Genomic DNA, 19,626 nt, shown 5'->3' on the forward strand with positions numbered 1-19,626 from the left:
CATTTACAATGTGTGTTAGTTTCAGATGTACAGCAAAGGGAATCTGTTGTACAAATACATATATCTGCTCTTTTTTATATTCTTTTCCCATATAAGCCATTACAGAGTATTGAGTAGAGTTCCCAGTGCTATACAGTAGGTCCTTATTAGTTATCTATTTTATATATCATAGTGTGTATGTGTCAATCCCAGTCTTCCAATTCATCCCTCCCCCACCCCTTAACCCCCGGTAAGCATAAGTTTATTTTCTACATCTGTAACTCTATTTCGGTTTTGTAGGTAAGTTCATTTGTAGCCTTTCTTAGGCAGTATTTTCTTATTTTAATTTCCTATCTATTGAAATGGATTTGTGAGTGATGAAGAAAAATTTTTAAATATATTATCAAGTAAGTTGTTGTAACTATAGCAGGTAGTTAAATTCAGTGTTATCTTCTTACATTTAAAACTTGCATTAAGGAAGAACATATATAAATCACAATTCATGTTTGATGACTATCGAGTAATTATTTTATCATTGATATTTAAAGGTGGCTGTTTCTTTTGTAAATCCAAGAATAGGGATCTCGGAGTAAATGCATTACTCATGTGATTGTTACTTAAAGTTTATGAAAAAACTCAAAATCTGTAGGACTCTTGAACAACGAAGTTGGGTAGCTCTAGATATAGGGCTGTAGGACAGTGTTCTTGGATGTGGTTTGAAGGGATGGGGTTATGCCTTTTTAAGGGGAAACTTAAAAAGTGTATAATGATAGAGATCATTGGAAAGTTGAGCTTGGGGAGATGTTTTTGGATTTACACAGTAATGCACTCTCTCTGGTTAAGTTCATTCATGATGCTTAATTGCTTAATGATTGGCTTAGAGTTTGGTACTTAACTCACATTCAGATGTTTGCTGGGTAAACAGCTGAATAACATCTCAGATGGCAAGTTCAGCCTTAGCTTTCAAAGCAAACACAGTAAATCTTCAAAAAGTAACGTTTTCAAAGAATTTACTTACTCTGTTAACCCTTTCTATTTTCAATGAAATGTTTCAGGAAAACAAGGTTTAAAGTTTATTTCGTAGTTATATGTGAAAGAATGCCAATTTGAAACTGTAGAGTTTTAAAGAATAAAGCATAGCATTATGCTTAGTATTTATGATACAGTATTCCTCTAATTGATTTGTGCTCTTAGAATGGGCTAACCATTCTTGATTTCCAAATTAATAGCAAATAGATATAAACAGAATGCAAGCTAGAAGATAGAGGATGGAGGTAAAACTATTGGAATAACAAATACAGATTTGTCATTTGATTTTTTTCGGTTTATTATAAGATAGTATGAGATATTATTAGAGAATATTGCTAAAAATCCTCCCTGTACCCAGGACAGTTTCAGAGATGGTGACTGAGCTCATCTTACTGTTTTGAAAAATATCAAGATTCTCTAGGACTAGAAAAATGTAACATGAGGATTTGGTTTAAAAATGTATACTTTTAACAACACGAGGTCTAGAGACAGGTAAGGAAGTGATTATTGAATTGCACATTAATGCTATCATGGCCTATTAGGAGGATATTTGGCTAAATGACTGCAGTGTCCAAAAAATCTTTACTGTGCTCCTCAGAGTGAAAATGTCTTCCCTTAGTAGAATTCAGCACCTCAAGAGCCATAAAAATAATTTTATACAATTTGTTTTAAATATAATATTTTGTAATACAGTTCCCTTAGCTATGATAGTCTTTCTGTTACAGCTTGACTTTCAAGTAAAACCGTAAATCGTATAGCTCTTGCATTATAAGGCATTGGCAACCTTTTCCCATCATTTGAGAATTTAAGGAGGAAAAAGAATAGAGGGGAGAAGAGAAGTAAACAGAACGTGACGCAGGATACAATTCCTCAATCCAGCACAATTCCTTTTGTGGCGGCCTCTGGAAGGCAGACATTGTTTTTGTTTTTGTTTTTGCGGTACGCGGGCCTCTCACTGCTGTGGCCTCTCCTGTTGCGGAGCACAGGCTCCGGATGCGCAGGCTCAGCGGCCATGGCTCACGGGCCCAGCCGCTCCGCAGCATGTGGGATCTTCCCGGACCGGGGCACGAACCTGTGTCCCCTGCATCGGCAGGCGGACTCTCAACCACTGCGCCACCAGGGAAGCCCTGGAGGGCAGACATTGGAAAACAAAGTGTAGACAAAAGCGACTTTAGATCTATCACATCTGTCATATAAAACATTTTAAAAGGATCAAATCCCAAGTCAAAATTTTTTGCCCTCAAACATCTTTTAAACTATCTATTGTGTTATTATCTAAATTTTTCCTATATGAAAAGTTTACCAGTGTATGTTAAAGAAAAATGAAATCAAAATTCATTTTGGCATAGTGTTCAAAGTGAGCACCACAAGTTTACCCTTACAAATGATATATTTTCTTTTAACTAATAGTCAGCTGTTTTCATAAAAGCACTCTGGTGTTGAGGGTAAGAGAATGTCCCATTTGCCACGAGTGGGTCCGTGTTGTTAAATCCAGTTTGCAGTTCCCTAGCCCAGTGGGTGCTAAGTGTCAGGTGCTATGCAGGGTTTGGCAAGATTGGGAGGGACTGCACCCAGCAGCCCTTTCCCCTGTTATTGCCACAGGGCTTTACTGCATTTCACAGAGATGTGTGAACAACAGACTTCTAAAGCGGTCCTTAAACATGAGGCTGAGGTAAATTTATGCCCCCTTTTATGAGTTCTGCAGAATAATTATCAAGTAATCATGAAACATTTATTATAGCTTGACTTACAATAAACATTTATTATAGGGAGCCTGGGTTTTAATCCTAGTTCCACCGCATGTTAGTTCTGTATCTTCTTTGTGCCTCATTTCTTTGTCTTTAAAGTGGTAATAATAATGGTACCTACCTCATAGGGATGTTGCGAAGATTAATGAGTTAAAGTATTTTAATTCTTTTGAACAGTGCTTGGCACATAGTAACTAGTGCTATGTGTTAGCTACTACTTTTGCTGTTCAAGCTGAGTTTGACCTTCAAGTAGATTTTCATGTATTTGGAACATAATCATCACTGCTGTGGAACTACTAGAGATAAGAAACATGTTTATCTGTTGACTATGTTTTCAGATAACCATGTTATCATCAGTTCAGAGAGGGGCAATTATGAACTGCAAAATTCTGTGTCTTAAATGGCCATCTATTCAAAGATACTTGTCTTTTGTTTCATAGGTTAGAGCAATATGATTCCTTTAAAACAAGAATGATTGTAAATTGTTCAGTTCAATGAAGGACTTGTTTGGTTTTGTGTGAGGCACAGGCCATCTGATGGCAGCAGCTCAGCAGGTCTGCTCAGCCACAGCAGGGAGGGCAGGCACCCAGGAATGAGGGATGTTTGGTTTACAGAGTTTCAGTTCCTGACACTGGGAAGGCCTAATCTGAGGTGAAGAAGCCCGGCTTGTCTCCTTTGTTGATAGGTGGCCCAAACACACAATTTGAAAGTATTGCTTACTATTTGAGGTCCCCTCCTTAGTTTTCTGGTAGGCAGGTGCTGGTACTGCTAGTTGTACCAGAAAATAGCTCATTTGTTAACTTCAGTTTAGAAAGTTTTAAAAGGTATCTTTCTGTGAGTGATCATGATGCTAAAGAATATTCTAAAAATTTTTAGAACTCATGAAGGCTTGGCATTTTTGATTGAGTCAACCTCATTTCCCCTTCTGTCAGCTGATGTGCTCTCTGGCCTCCAGAAGGTAAATGATGTTTGCTCTAAGGTGAACCTTGGGTGCTTATTGTTCACTTTCACCCCCTGGAGTTTTAGAACACTTAGATCAGTGATTCTCAGCCTTGATAGCACCTGGGGAGCTTTTAAGAAAATAGAATTCCCTGAGCTTGAAGCCCAGAGCAATTAGTCAAAATCCCTGGGGTAGGTGGGCCCTGGACACTGGTGTGTTTTAAAAGCCTCCTGGGTGATTCTAATGTGCAGCCAGGGTTTAGAACCCTTGATTTGGTTTATAATTATGAGATCCCCCATGTCAATAGGGGGCTGCTTGTCTGTCTGGGGATTGCCTGCCTGGTTTGTCAATGTACTCTTGTCATTCATCTGGTTCCTGGTTTCCTTGGATTTAGAGGACTCTTGGTAAGTCTAATAGTGCCTTAACTAGTATAGAGTTCCTCCTCTCTTAGTCTCATGTTAAAATTTTCATCAGTATCACAGCAAAGCAAACTCTTACTTATTCTTCTTATTCTCCAGTATGCATATCATTGGAGGAACAGTTTTTCCTCAAGAAACTGGTTACTGCTGCCTACTAAAAGTTTGGGTGGATGATATAGCTGGAATAGAAAAGTTGCATTGAATTAGTTGAGAGGGGAGAAGGTCAGGGAGGTAAAAACATTTTTTGCTGAGCTTTCTCTTTGTGCTTAGGTACCAAAAGAATGATTTCACTTAATTCTCCCAACAGCTCAATGAAATGGACACTGTCATCTGTGCATTAAAATGTTACGTAACTTGATCAGGGTTTTGTGGTTAATGTGTCCAGAGGTGAAGTATGACCCAGGTCTGCTCCTACCCTCTCTCCATCATAAACCAGTTACCTGATCTCTTGTGTATTTGGTCTCTACAAAGCCATGGTAATTTATTTCTATCAAAATATTTTTATCATGAAAGATAATTAAAATATAGTAAAATAAGCTCCTTTGTTTTACTTTTAGAAATCTTAGGATGTAAATGTATAAAACATGTTTTATCTTGACTAGTCTCTGAAAACAGGCTTTAATATATCCTTAAAGTTTGGCAATAGAGTGTGAGTTCCTTTTTCCTACCCTAGTATTAAGGCATTGAATTGTAAATGTCAGACCTAGACTCTTGGGACTTAGAGATTTCAGAAGGCTGGAGGGCTAAAGTAGTCTGTCTTCTACAGCTCGCTTAAAAAAACAGGCTAATATGTATCTTTATATTTTTCTTTTTGTATTTTCCCTTTTCTTCCCTTTTCTTTTTTCTTTTAATTTTTAAAAAATATTATGTTCTGGGATTAAATAGTGAGTAGTAAAGTGCAAAGTATTATGTGAGCATCTTCGGGTCTAAAAATGATTCAGTTTCTGTATTCATTTCAGTGCTTCTTTGAAGTATTCAGTGCACCCCTTTAATCTTAATTCATCACTAAGGGGGTTTGGAAAACGGAAGGAAAGATCAAGAAAGGTATAGAGAAATGAAAAGTAAAGGCTTTCATCTTTAGTACTTTTCTTATTTATTTCCTAATCCAATATATTTGGTTTCTACCTTTTTATTGCTTTTCTTTTAAATAATTGGCAATGTAGGATAACCTTTTTTCTTAAATTTTTAAAGAGAGAACACACTGAATAGAAATTTCATTCATTTACAGCATTAAAACACACATTAAGATTTGGTTATACAAGTTATCATCTTAAGGGAAAGAGGCCAGAAATATGCATTTGTGTGAGCTGATCTCTCTAGTTCTCATCAGATGAGTCTTCAGAAGAAAAGGTCTGGTCATATCTAGAGTAACAAACAGAAGGAAAGGTCTGGTTATATCTAGAGTAACAAGTAGTTTCATTGGAAAGAATTTCTGTGTAAGTAACTTTGCAGAGCTAATGATCCAGTAGAGTTGCTGCATAAAATTTTACTATGAGTGTGAAACATTTTTCTGTTTAGTTTATATAGACAGTTTCGATATATATAGCTGTTTTTGTATCATTTCATAAAACATTTACTAAATGCCTACTGTGCAAGATACTTTATAAGGTGCTATGCTGAATATAAAGTTAAATATGCAGTCAAGTGAAATAGGTAAATAATTTATTATAATATAAGGTATAATGACATAAATAGAGGTCAAAAATGTTTTCTAGGTGAGCAGAGGAAGGAGTGATTAAGTATTGGTGTAATTATCAATACTTATGGATTAAAGTATAAAACATGTCTAATAAGATTTCCTTTAATATTGTAGGCCAAGTGATTCATTTAGTCATTCATAAACACTTTATTCACTTTCTAAATCTTAGTTAATTTTTCTGAGTGTATTTGTAGCTACTGTTTGAGTAGGAGGTACTCTTAACATCCATGTAGCAATTGTGTTTTTGTTTTTCTACTTTTTTTGGAAGTAAAATGAAATTGCCTGGAAAATAATAGACTTACTCACAAGATATGTGTCTTCAGGACTGCTATACTTTTGGTTTAGCATGGCTTAAAAGTTAGAACAGCTTTGAAAAGTGTATTGAGTCTTGATTTATGAATGCCAGTGAGTATGGGTTGTTATGTAATCAGGACTGGCCTTCTGAGCTCTACCACCATAAATCTACCATGGAAAATACTCTGGGAACTTGGATCAATAGAAAACATTCAGGTGTCCTAGATTCATAGAAGCCACCAATTTAAAGAGACCTTGAAGTTTATGTAATCTAACTCAGTTTAAAAAGATTGAGGCCTAGAGGTATTAGGAGATTAGTCCAGTGGTCAGAATAATTTGGAAAGATCTTTGATATTGATATATTCATATTGCTATTTTTGTTATTTCTCTGGTAGATTTAAAGTGCTATGCTTATTTGTTATTTAGAATTTTGTCAGTTATTAAGAATAGACATTTGAAGAAGATGACAACTTAAAACATTAGCAGCTTTTTCATATTTCTAGTCATTTTAATAATGATTATTAGCATCTGACTTCCATCTTTTTTCTGCGATCGGCTGCTATGTGCTTTCCTAACTCTCCCTCCACCCCCCCATTTTTTAAGTAAAGTGCTTTTTTGTCTAAAAAAAATGATGCTTGATGGCAAAATGAAATCATAACTAATCATTTACAGAGAAGAAATAACTGTAAAGCAATACATCTGGGCATTTATTTTAATGAAAAGTATATCTTTTAAACAGATATCAGAGAGTTTTGTCTTAGCCCCATTTTTATATTGTAAATTACAGAATTATATTATATTAGTATTAGATAGGATGGTGATTTTGGTGTTTTGCATGTTGTGTTTGGTTCAGAATGCCTATCCAAAATTATCGTGACTTTTGTCCATTCTTTTTCATTGTAATTTGTGCAAGAGATAAAGAAGAATCAGATTTTTCTCATTTTTCAATTTTTCACTACAATATAAAAATATCTTTTCTGGTGACATGCACATATGATGAAAAGAAAATCATTCTAATTTTTACCATTATATGTTATTCCTAGTGTGGTGAACACAAACCTTTTATTCATACTCAGTGCTATTAAGACCACATTTTACAACCATGTATTGATTTCTTATTACAGGTACATGCTGGGACTTGCAGCAATTCCAGCAGTTATACAGTTTTTTGGCTTTCTGTTTTTACCTGAAAGCCCTCGATGGCTTATTCAGAAAGGACAGACTCAGAAGGCCCGTAGAATTTTATCTCAGATGCGTGGTAACCAGACCATTGATGAGGAGTATGATAGCATCAAAAACAACATTGAAGAAGAGGAAAAAGAGGTTGGCTCAGGTATGTGGATTTTATACATATATGAATTTTAAAACTACATAATAGTTTTACTTATAAATTATATTCTTTTAGTATTATTTAATGTCTCTAAATGATGAAGTGGGTTAATATGTATAACTAAACCAAAATAAACATTTTAATTTTAAAAGCAATATAATAATGTTATAAAAGAATGAAGAAAACTCTGCCATAATGCCACTGTCCTCAAATAATTACTATTTTTATTTTTGTAATTTCTTTTATTTTAAGTCAGATATACTTGACATAGTTGTCATTTTGAGCGTGGGGACATTTTTTGAGTATATATTTTACATATAAATATTTAATATATAAATATAAGTATGTATTATTGACCTTCTATATTAAATAAAAGTTCAGTTTGAACTGTTGTCAAAATAAATCACTTTAGTAAAATTAAGTACCTTGTTTACATGTGTTACATTGATTTCCATACTAATTTTTAAAGACTAGGAATACCTTCATATACTAGTTATGGAATAATTTTGCATTTCCCTGTTTTCATTAAAATGTTTAATTGTCTAATCACAATTTAACCATGTCAGAAACCAAAAAAAGCATGGTTCTGGTTAATTTATGTTGATGAATTTATTTTCAGAGAAGAAATCACGTAGGGATTTAAAAATTCTCAGGCAAGATCTGTAATCTTGACAGTCTGATTTGGGTAAGCGATTTGCCAGATGGGAATGAAGGGAAAAGGTAGACATTTTACAATTCCCTGCTGGATTCACATTCCCCAAAATTGTTTCATTTTCTCTCAACCTTCCTTCTGCCTCTACATTAATTGGTTGTTCAATGGAGATGCTTACTTATATTAGTCAAATTATTTTTCATACCTGAGAAAATGCCAAACACACACACAACCCTTTATTGATATATGTCATACACAAGTCTTGGAAGGTCTGTTCACTCACTCCTACTATCTTTTGGTAGAGCTGAAGAAGCAATAGAAAGAACACTGCAGAAACTGGTCACTGTGGTAGCCACACATGGTTTGACTTACATATACACAGTACATGATAGTTACATACACAGTGTGATCTTATTACCTCCTTGCTCAGACGAAAGCCCCTCAGACAAAAGCCCCTAGATAATTGTGAGCCCACTCTAGGTGAAGGTCATTTTTAGCAAAAAGTTTCTGAGTATATACCATGTGCCTGGCATTGTCAGCATTTCCTGTACTCTGCACATTAGTGCAAGTATTAAAGAGAATTTTGTTTTAACAAAATTAATTCACTTAGTGAGTTCAAGATTGTGTTAATTTTTAAAATACAATTTTAAGTGTCTATTTAAATTACAAATAACTTCTTTCATGCTTCTGTCTAAATTCCTCTCAGCAGCTGCTTGAATGAAATACGAGGTTGTTTCATATTGTAATCAATAACGTAATGTAATTACATGTAATCACTATACTTGAAACCATGTGCTAATAATGTGTGAGTGGAAATCTTTTCAGAGTATTAGGTTATATTAAATACTACTTAGAACATAAGTTTTTATTAATTTATGTTAAGGATAGAAACAACAACTTAATAAAAAAACACTTCTTGTTTAGGAGTAGGGATACCACTGACTTTACTACAAAGCATTGAACATGTAGCTTCACTTTGACTACTTAAAAAGTTGTGTGACTGGTCTAGCCATGCACTTGTTGACGATGCACGCTGTTTGAGTCTCATGACTATTTGGAATGTGTAACCAAATGGGTTTTTAGAAACTTGAGGTAGATAGGATTGCAGTTATCTGTGTCTGCTTTAGTTTTTATTAGACGTCTTTGGGAACTAAGTAGGACACTATTTTATGTATACCTATTGGATATAGATAAAATAGTTAGCTATTTACCTATTTCCTCATATTGCTTTATATGCACATTTGGCACAAATCTTTTTTAAAAAATTATATACATAAAATTTATTTGTTATGCATTACATATTGATAGAAAACTTAAAGGCAGATATCACTTCAAAGACAAAGTGGCACAAATCTTAATACCATAATATTATCCACTGAATCCTAATTTGTCTTATGCTTGCGTAAATATTGTAAACTTTGTAACTAATAGGATTAATAATTTTTCCATTTCTGGATTTGTATTATTTGAGTACTGTCATCTTGCTTAATTTTAAAACTAATCTCATGTTCTTTTATAAAGGTAAAGAATTAAGAGCATTATGGCATGAATGCACACAGACAGTTTTGCCGGGGTTATACAAGCACCAGTAATTTGGGGCTTCATTTTTGTGACTGATAAATTTGACCACAGTAAAACGTATTCTGCACAGTATGAATTTTATTGCATCATTTTCATCTCAGTTCAGTTGGAAAATAGAGAGTAGTGCTAGGACTCGTGTTACAAACCAGAAGGTCCTGCCCTCAGTCACTTTACATTTGAAAAGATAGGCTAGTTGGACAACTACGCATGAAGAAACAGCTAACTTTGAAATAACAAAAATGTTCTGGCTCAGAGAACAGTCAGCCATTGTGTTGGAGGGTTAGAGAGTGACTTGTGTTAATCTGTCCATGGATTCTGATGAATTTTGAGCCATGACTTCAAGCCCAGGAACTCTGAGTAGTGGAGGGTAGTTGCTTGGAGGGACGAACCTTGTCCTAGGCACCATAAAATACTCAGCTATTCCAGGAGGGTAGAAAATGGTTGTTTAATACGACCACCTTTCCTTTTGGCAGAAATGTTTTATCATCAGACGTGGTGGCTTAGTTACCTGCTACCTGTGAGCCAAATACGTCTGATTCCAGATCAGTAAATGATGTCCTTCTCTCAGAGTTTCCAGTAGATTTGTGACTTGTGACTATAATGGTACTTGGTTATGTGACCCTCCTCTATTTGTAGGATTTTTTCCCTTGGTCACTTGAGTTTAAATTTGACCTCTTTGAGGAAAATAGGCATAGCTGCTGAACTATGTATTAATTTTTTTGATGTGTGAAATGTCAGTGTATATGGGACTTATTTACTTCCTGTTTCAAAACATACTTTATGACTTTATGTAGTGAATATGGTGGCTTCTCTGACCAGGTCTGCAGGAGAAGTGAGGCTCATAGGCCATGCTGTGGTACAGGATTGGGTTATAATGGGATTTCATCTCTTCTTCTGCACATGACATAAAAGTCGACCTCTTTAGCATGTGATTTCTCCACTATAGGGGGAAAAAGGCAGTTTATGGGAAAAGAAGCAAACAATTTTCATTTGTGTTCAACACTGTTTATACATCCTGTAGGACTAATAAAGTGAGACTAGAAGAAATGACAGCTTGGTTGGGAAAGCTCTCGGAATTGGGAGACAGGGAAATGAAAGACTTGTCCTGGCTCCATTCCAAACTTGTAATCCTAAAAGGATTTTGGGGGGAGCACTGAACCTCAGTTTTCTATTGGGTTTTTAAGAAAAGAGAACCGGATTATAACAGCTCCACAGTCTGATTTTTTAGTTTTAAAAGTCTGTGAGAAATGCCTGTTTTAAAATTTCTAAATACTGGAACTTCCCAGGTGGTCCAGTGGTAAAGAATACGCTTTCCAATGCAGGGGACGCAGGTTTGATCCCTGGTCGGGGAACTAAGATCTCACATGCCGCAGCGCAGCTAAGCCCGCATGACACAACTACTGAGCCCATGTACCTCACCTAGAGAGCCCCCCGTGTGCTGCAAACTACAGAGCCCATGTGCTCTGGAGGCTGCATGCCACAACTAGAGAGAATCCCACATGCCGCAATGAAGATCCTGCGTGCAGCTAAGACCCGACGCAGCCAAAAATAGAAAAAATTAAAAATAATAAAACAAAAATTCTAAATACTATACAAGAGTCTTTCATTCTGAAATACTTATTGAGTGACACTCAATAAATGTGGGGATGTGGCAGTAAGTAGATAGACAAGGTTCTGGCCCACTGGGAAGAGGTACACAACTGATAAATAAAAGAGTAAATAATTACCAGATAACTACAAATTGTGGTAATTGCTTTGAAGGAAACAAACAGGATAATAACATATTTATAGAGGGACTGAAAAGGGGCTACTTTAGGTGGGATGATTAGGAAATGCTTCTCTGAAGAGGTGAGTTTGAATGGTGATAAAGCATCAGCAATGTAGAGAACTAAAGGGAAGATGGTTCTAGGCAGAGGGAACAGCAAATGCAAAATTATACGTATTGTTAAGTTACCAGATTAATTATATATATATATATATATATATATATATATAATTTTGATTATATATATACATGTACATGTACCAGAGTTTAAAGACATTTCAGTAATAACTAACTATACATCTTTATTTATCCCAGGTTGCCAAGCCAAAGCTTGGAATTAGTAGAGACACAATTACTACTTTAAGAATTAAAGGCACATTTGAGTACAAAATAATATACCATTTCTAACATTTTGTTGCTTATCTCTTACGGTTTATCTTACTAGTTTATTTCATGTTGCATAGGTGTGGAATAGAGTCATGACTTGTATGTACATGCGCACTTAGGCTGCTTCCAAGTCTAGGCTATTGTTAATAATGCTACAGTGAACACAGGGGTGCATTTATCTTTTTGAATTAGTGTTTTGGTTTTCTTCGGGTAAATATCCGGAAGTGAAATTGCTGGGTCATATGGTAGTTCTATTTTTAGGTTTTTAAGGAACCTCCATACTGTTTTTCCACAGTGGCTGCACCAATTTACATGCCCACCAACAGTGTAGAAGTGTTCCCTTTTTTTTCCACATCTTCGCCAACATTTGTTATTTGTGGTCTTTTTGATGATAGCCATTCTGATAGGTGTGAGGTGATACCTCATTGTGGTTTTGCTTTCCATTTTTCTGATGATTAGTGATGTTGAGCATCTTTTCATGTGACTGTTGGTCATCTCTGTGTCTTCTTTGGAAAAGCATCTATTCATGTCTTTGACCCATGTTTTAATTGGGTTGTTTGTTTTTTGCTATTGAGTTGTATGAGCTGTTTATATTTTGGATATTAATCCCTTATTGGTCATATCATTTGCAAATATTTTCTCTCATTCTGTATGTTGTCTTTTCATTTTTTCGATGGTTTCCTTTGCTGTGCAAAAGCTTTTAGATAGGTCCCATTTGCCTAAGGTGACAGATCCAAAAAACATTGCTTTGATTTATGTCAAAGAGTGTTCTATGCTTTCTTGTAGAAGTCTTATGATTTTCAGTCTTACATTTAAGTCTTTAATCCACTTTGAGTTTATTTTTGTATATGGTTTGAGAAAATGTTCTAATTTTATTCTTTTACATGTAGCTGTCCAGTTTTCCCAGCAGCACTTATTGAAGAGACTGTCTTTTTCTCATTGTGTATTCTTGCCTCCTGTGTCATAGATTGACTGACCATAAATGTGTGAGTTTATTTCTCTCTATTCTGTTCCATTGATCTATGTGTTGGTTTGGGGGCCAGTACCATACTGTTTTGATGACTTTGTAATATAGTCTGAAGTCAGGAAACATGATACCTCCAGCTCTGTTATTTCTCTCAAGATTGTTGTGGCTTCTCAGGGTCTTCGTGTTTCCATACAAATTTTAGAATTACTTCTTTTATTTCTGTGAAGTATGCCACTAGTAGTTTGATAGGGATTGCATTGACTCTGTAGATTGCCTTGGGTAGTATGGTCATTTTAACAATATTAATTCTTCCTATCCATCAACATGGTATATCTTTGCATCAGTTTGTGTCCTCTTCCATTTCTTTCACAGCATTTTATAGTTTTCTGAGTACAGGCATTTTATTTCTGTAGTTAAATTTATTCCCTAGGTATTTTATAGTTTTTGATGTGATGGTAAATGGGATTTTTAAAACATTTCTCTTTCTGATATTTTATTTTTAGTGTATAGAAATGCAACATATTTCTATATATTAAATTTGTATCCTGCTGTATTTAAACTTCACTGTATTAATTGATGAGCTCTAGTGCTTTTTCAGTGGCGGCTTTAGGATTTTCTATGTATAGTACCATGTCATCTGCAAACAGTGACAGTTTTACTTGTTCCTTTCAAATTTGGATTCCTTTTATTTCTTTTTTCTTGTCTGCTGTGACTGGGACTTCCAATTCTATGCTGAATAAAAGTGGTGAGAGAGGGTATTCTTGTCTTCTTCCTGATCTTATAGGAATCCTTTCAAATTTCACTGCTGAGTATGATGTTAGCTGTGGGTTTTTCATATTTGGTTTTATTATGTTGAGGTATGTTCTCTCTATACCCACTTTGTGGAGAGTTTTTATCATAAACGGATGTTGAATTTTATCACAAGATTTTTCTGCATCTATTCAGATAATCATATGATTTTTATTCTTCATTTTGTCAATGTGGTTTATCACATTAATTGATTTGTGGGTAGTGAGCCATCTCTGGGATGAATCCCACTTGATCATGGTGTATGATTCTTTTAATGTATTGCTGGATTTGATTTGCTATTATTTTGTTGAGGATTTTTGCATCTATGTTAATCAGTGATAATGGCCTGTAATTGTTTTTCTTGTTTTTGATATTTCTGTCTGTTTTTGGTATCAGGGTGTGCTGGCCTCGTAGAATGAGTTTGGAAGCATTCCTCCCTCTGCAATTTTTGGGAATAGTTCAAGAAGGATACATGTTAACTCTTCTCTAAATGTTTGGTAGAATTCACCTGTGAAGCCATCTGTTTCTGGACTTTCGTTTGTTGAGAGTTTTGATTATTGATTCAATTTCATTACTGGTAATCAGTCTGTTCATATTTTCTATTTCTTTCTGGTTCAGTTTTGGGAGATTGTACATTTCTAGGTGTTTGTCCATTTCTTCTAGATTATTCATTTTATTGGCATATAATTGTTCATATGATCCTTTGTATTTCTGTGGTGTCGGTTATAAGTATTCCTTTTTACATTTCTGATTTAATCAATTTGGGTCCTCTCTCTTTTTTTGTTGGTCAGTTGGCTTAAGGTTTATCAATTTTGTTTATCTTTTAAAAGAACCGGCTCTTCATCTCATTGATCACTTCTGTTGTTTCTTTAGTTTCTATTTTATTTATTTCTACTCTGGTCTTTGATTTCTTTCCTTCTACTAACTTTGGGTTTTGTTTGTTCTTTTTCTAGTTCCTTAGGGGTAAGGTTAGGTTGTTCATTTGAGATTTTTCTCATTTCCTGAGGTTGGCTTGTATCACTATAAACTTCCTTCTTAGAACTGCTTCTCCTACATCCCATAGATTTTGGGTCATTGTGCTTTGTTTTCATTTGTCTCCAGGTTATTTTTTTTTTTTTCTCCTTTGATTTCTTTTCCATCCCCTCACTTCAGTCTGTGTGTGTCTTAGATCTGAAGTGAGTCCATTGTAGATAGCATATATATGAGTTAGTTTTTGTATCCATTCAGCCACTCTATGTCCTTTCATGGGAGCATGTAGTCTATTTAAATTTAAAGTAATTATTGTTAGATATGTACTTACTGCCTTTTAAAAAAATTGTTTTGATGTAGTTTTGTAGTTATTTTTTGTTTATTTCCTTTTGTTCTGTGCCCTTGTGATTGATGACTGTCTTTAGTGTTATGCTTTGATTCCTTTCTCTTTTTTGTTTGTATCTGTTACAGGTTTCTGGTTTGTGGTTACCACGAGGTATATTTATAGCAATATATGTATTCATATATATATATATATATGATTATTTTAAGCTGCTGATTTCTTAATTTCAAATGCTATTTAATAATCCTGCATTTTATTCCCCTTTCCCAGGGTTACTTTTTTTGATGTCATATTTTACATATTTTTGTTTTGTGTATTCCTTAACTACTTATTGCAGATACAGATGATTTTACTAGTTTTGCCTTTTAACCTTTTTACTGACTTTGTACGTGGTTGATTTACTACCTTTACTGTATTTTTGTCTTTACCAATGAGCTTTTTCTTTTAGTAATTTTCATGTTTCTAGTTGTGGCCTTTTCTTTTATGCTTAGAGAAGTTCCTTGAACGTTCCTTGAACGTTTCTCGTAAAGGAGTTATGGTGCTGAACTCTTAGCTTTTGCTTATCTGTAAACCTTTTGATCTCTCCATCAAATCTGAATGAAAGCCTTCCCCGGTAGGTATTCTTTGATATAGGTTTTTCCCTCTCATCACTTTAAATATATTGTGACACTCCCTTCTGGCCTGCAGGGTTTGCAATGAAAAGTCAGCTGATAGCCCTGAGGGTCCCAAGTCTAGTGTCTGTGCACTGATGTGTGGTCCTCGGTCCTAGGCCCTCTGGTGGACATGGCCATGTCCAGGGGTGGCTGTGGGCTCAAGGGGTCTTAAGGCAGCCTTCCTGCTTTTGGGGGGCTGTTTCCCCTTCAGGCTAGTTGCTTGGCCTGAGGCGTCCCAGTATAGGTGCTTATAGCCTAGTGGGCAGGGCCGGGTCCCTAGGCTGATAAGCTAGAGGGAGGGCTTGCTAACACCACTGTCCATGTGGTAGAACAAGCTCCCCAAAATGGATACTGCCAGTGTCTGTGTCCCCAGGGTGAGCTCCAGTTGCCTCCTGCTTCTGGAGATTCTCCAAGATCAGCCTGCATCTGACCCAGGGTCCTTTAAAATTACTGTTTCTGCCATAGGTCTCTGAGCATATGGTGTGTGTGCCCTTTAATAGTTGAGTCTACATTCCACAGCCCTCTGGCTCTCCTGAATGTAAGCCCTACTGGCCTTCCAAGCCAAATTTTCTGGGGGCTTGTTTTCCCAGTGAGGGACCCTCTGCAATTGTAATTATCCTCCCATTTGTGGGTCGCCCACCCGGAGGTGTGGGTCTTGACTATACCTCTGCCTCCCCTATCCATCTTATTGTGGTTTCTTCTTTATATCTTTAGTTGTATAATATTTTTTTCTGGTAGGTTCTGGCCTTTCTCATCAATAGTTGCTCTGTAAATGGTTGTAATTTTGGTGTGCCCGTGAGATGAGGTGAGCTTAGGGTCTTCCTACTCCACCATTATGGACAAGATTTCTTTATTTTTTTTTGTTTTTTTAAATGGAGGTATAATTGACATATAACTTTATATTAGTTTCAGGTGTACAACATAATGATTTGATATATGTACATACTGTGAAATGATCACCACAATAAGTTTACTTAACATCCATCACCACACATAATAAAAAACATTTTTTTCTTAACTTTTTCAATTTCTTATCCAGCACCAGAGAACACGTATTTTTCTAGGGTGGTGTCAAAGGAGAGTGAAGGCCGTTGCTGACATGCTTAGCAGAACCCCTTAGGCAGGGCTCAGGGAAAGTATGAAATAAGGCACCATCTCTGTCACTCTCTTCTGGGCTCTGCAGTGGGGGATTAAGGCAGGATCATTGGAGGGAAAATGTAAACAAAGAAAGCTTTTTCTCCCTAGAGAAATATGCAGATGTTGATGTTAGAACCATTACAGAAAGACCAGGGAAAGTGTTTTGGGAGCGTGGAGTTGTCAGGGCAGCTTCAGTGCAACAACAGATTGATAAAGGGAGCCAGGCAAGGGGGAGACTGAGTCCAGACCTCCGGTGGCAGGGGCAGCCTCCTGCAAATCTGTTCATCTGTTTACAGCACATGGTCATTCTCAGGAATTTAAAACTGTATATGGACTTTAAGGAAAAAGCTTTTTTGTGTGTCCTATCTATCTATCTATACACACACACACAAACAGATATATATATATATATATATATATATATATATATATATATATATATATATATATATATATATATATATATATATATTTTACAGTTAATATTACCTAGGTCACCTAAATCACGGATACTTCCAAAATTGATTTATTTCATGAAAAAGTGTCACTGAGAAAGCTGGCCCTACCCTTTGGGCACTAAAATCTTAATATTTAGGTATATATGAGAAGTAGCAGCCTAGAGGCACTAACTAATGCTTTAAACTGAAATTAGATCCAGGCCTACTGGTTGCTAGTCACTATTGTAGTGCATTCAGGGTTACCTATACAGTATATAATCTTTGCAGAAACACTTACATCAAGAAGATTTACATTGTTTAATTGTATCAACAAATCAACTCAGTAATCTGGGAGAATGTTGGTTCTGTGTTTTCCCTTTGTTGGGTAGTTTAATCTCTAGCCTGGAAAGGAAGAATGCTGTAGGGTAGAAAATTTATTCAAGACCCTCCTGTGAGTTCGTTTTTTAAAACCTGGTTTGATTTACCTCTAGCTCTTTGGGGGTCACATCTATGGTGTACAGGAAAGAACAGCTGCATCTCTCTCTTTTTTCCCTCCAGTAATTTTAAAATTAGGTCATCAAGACTCATATCCTCATAAGTCAGTTTCTTTTCCTGTGAACTGATATTGTCTGTGGTCATTTCAACAAATCATGTTCTGCAGAGAGGTCAGAAAGTGTAGATATATATCATCGATTTTGATAGAAATCCTTACAAAAGTTTCTTTAGAAATCTAATTCCAGCCTAATGACATTGCAGTGGAATGCTCATTGCAGGTGACATCTGCTGCACTTAGAGCAAAGTGTCATTTTTCCTAATATTTCTGGTAGTTTTGCTTATATTTTCTTCGTGTGATAGTACAGTGCTTTCTGACCCAAAGTAATTGCATGTATGCTATTTACTGGGTGAACTTGAAATAGATATTAACAAATTGTTTCTCAGCAAGATGACAACCAATTTTCCACATGTAGGCCAAGAAAACATATCTATATCTATATTCTATATTCTTGACGTTGTCACAAAATTGCCCAAATTGTCAATGTGTGAGGTTGTTATACGTATCTCCTATGGTAAAGGGTAGATTAAAATAAAAGGTCAAGTAAAAAGCTGCTTTAATTTTCTATCCTTGTGTTAAAAAGCTGTAAGCTGAAGGATTGTTAAAACAATATATAATTCTATTGTCTTTTTAAAAAAATTTTGATGGCTGTGTCAGATATTAGTTGTCGCACACGGGATCTTTGTTGCAGCGTGTGGGCTTCTCTCTAGTTGTGGCGTGCGGGTTTTCTCTTCTCTAGTTGTGGCATGTGGGCTCTAGAGCGCATGGACTCTGTAGTTTGTGGCATGCAGCCTCTCTCATTGAGGTGCCCGAGCTCAGTAGGTGTGGTGCACAGGCTTAGTTGCCCCGTGGCATGTGGGACCTTAGTTCCCCAGCCAGGGATTGAATCTGTATCCCCTACATTGGAAGGTGAATTCTTTATCACTGGACCACCAGGGAAGTTCCTCAGATTTTAGTTAAACTTACTTTTTTAGGCATCATGACTTATTTAAAAGAACCTCTATTTAATTCAACATGGCTTTAAATAAAGGTTGCTTTGGATTTTTTAAACTCCAGAGAATTTTTAAAATCATAAGCAGAATTAGAATAGTTCTTAGACAAAGAGATAAGGAATGGCATAGAGAAGATTTTCCACTCGGCAAATCACAGGAGAAGGAAGTGCTTTTCACATTACCTGTAGCCTTTCAAGCCATTTTCACTGATTTGTATTGAAAATGCAGATTGTCTTGGGAAGTTGATAGGTAGTACTTGATGGTTCATCCTTCTGCTTTCTTGCTACGATGTACTTAAATCCATATTTCATAAAAAAAAAATCCATGCTAGTTTTGACTATGTCAAATTTTTCCTTTTTACTCCTACACATCGTGAAGTTTTTCTGTATTTAATACAAATAGGAGGAGAAAACCCAACAAAGTACATTGCAAAAGGAATATAGTTCTTGAGTTGCTGCTTTAAGGTAGTTCATTTCCAACTTAACACTAAACCCATCATTCAGCACAAGTGATAGTCTGGTTTGTAAATAAAACTCTGGTCTGAAGTTTTTTTCCTTGAGAAAAGACAAGTTGTTGTGCCCTTTAAAGGTTACCTAGTGTGTGGAGAAGGTTAGAGGAATATTCTGAAGAAAACCCAATTATCTCCATCTCAGAGGGGAAGGCACATGAACCACTCTTGAATGTTGGGACTTTTTAGTGATAACAGGGAAGTTCCATTGATGGGCTGTAGAATCACAATATTAATAACTATGTCGTGTGGTATCTGAAGAACCTTACCTATTAACAAATATCAGAAGAGATCTTCTCGAATGTTTCTCAAAGATCGAAGAATTACTCTTAATTTTTTCTATTGTTTTATTTTTTTAAACATCTTTATTGGAGTATAATTGCTTTATAATGGTGTGTTAGTTTCTGCTTTATAACAAAGTGAATCACCTATACATATACATATATCCCCATATC

At 35.7% G+C, this 19,626-nt stretch overlaps 1 protein-coding gene across 1 annotated transcript in view; it reads left to right on the top strand.

Moving 5' to 3' along the window:
* SLC2A13 (solute carrier family 2 member 13) overlaps positions 1 to 19,626 on the top strand; it is a 428,575-nt gene that overhangs the window by 96,789 nt on the left and 312,160 nt on the right. The window contains 1 exon segment of the mRNA XM_019934622.3: positions 7,233 to 7,441. Within this exon segment, the coding sequence (XP_019790181.2) occupies positions 7,233 to 7,441 (209 nt within the window).

This window comes from Tursiops truncatus, chromosome 11 (genome assembly GCF_011762595.2).
Source record: "Tursiops truncatus isolate mTurTru1 chromosome 11, mTurTru1.mat.Y, whole genome shotgun sequence".
Classification (NCBI taxonomy): domain Eukaryota; kingdom Metazoa; phylum Chordata; class Mammalia; order Artiodactyla; family Delphinidae; genus Tursiops; species Tursiops truncatus.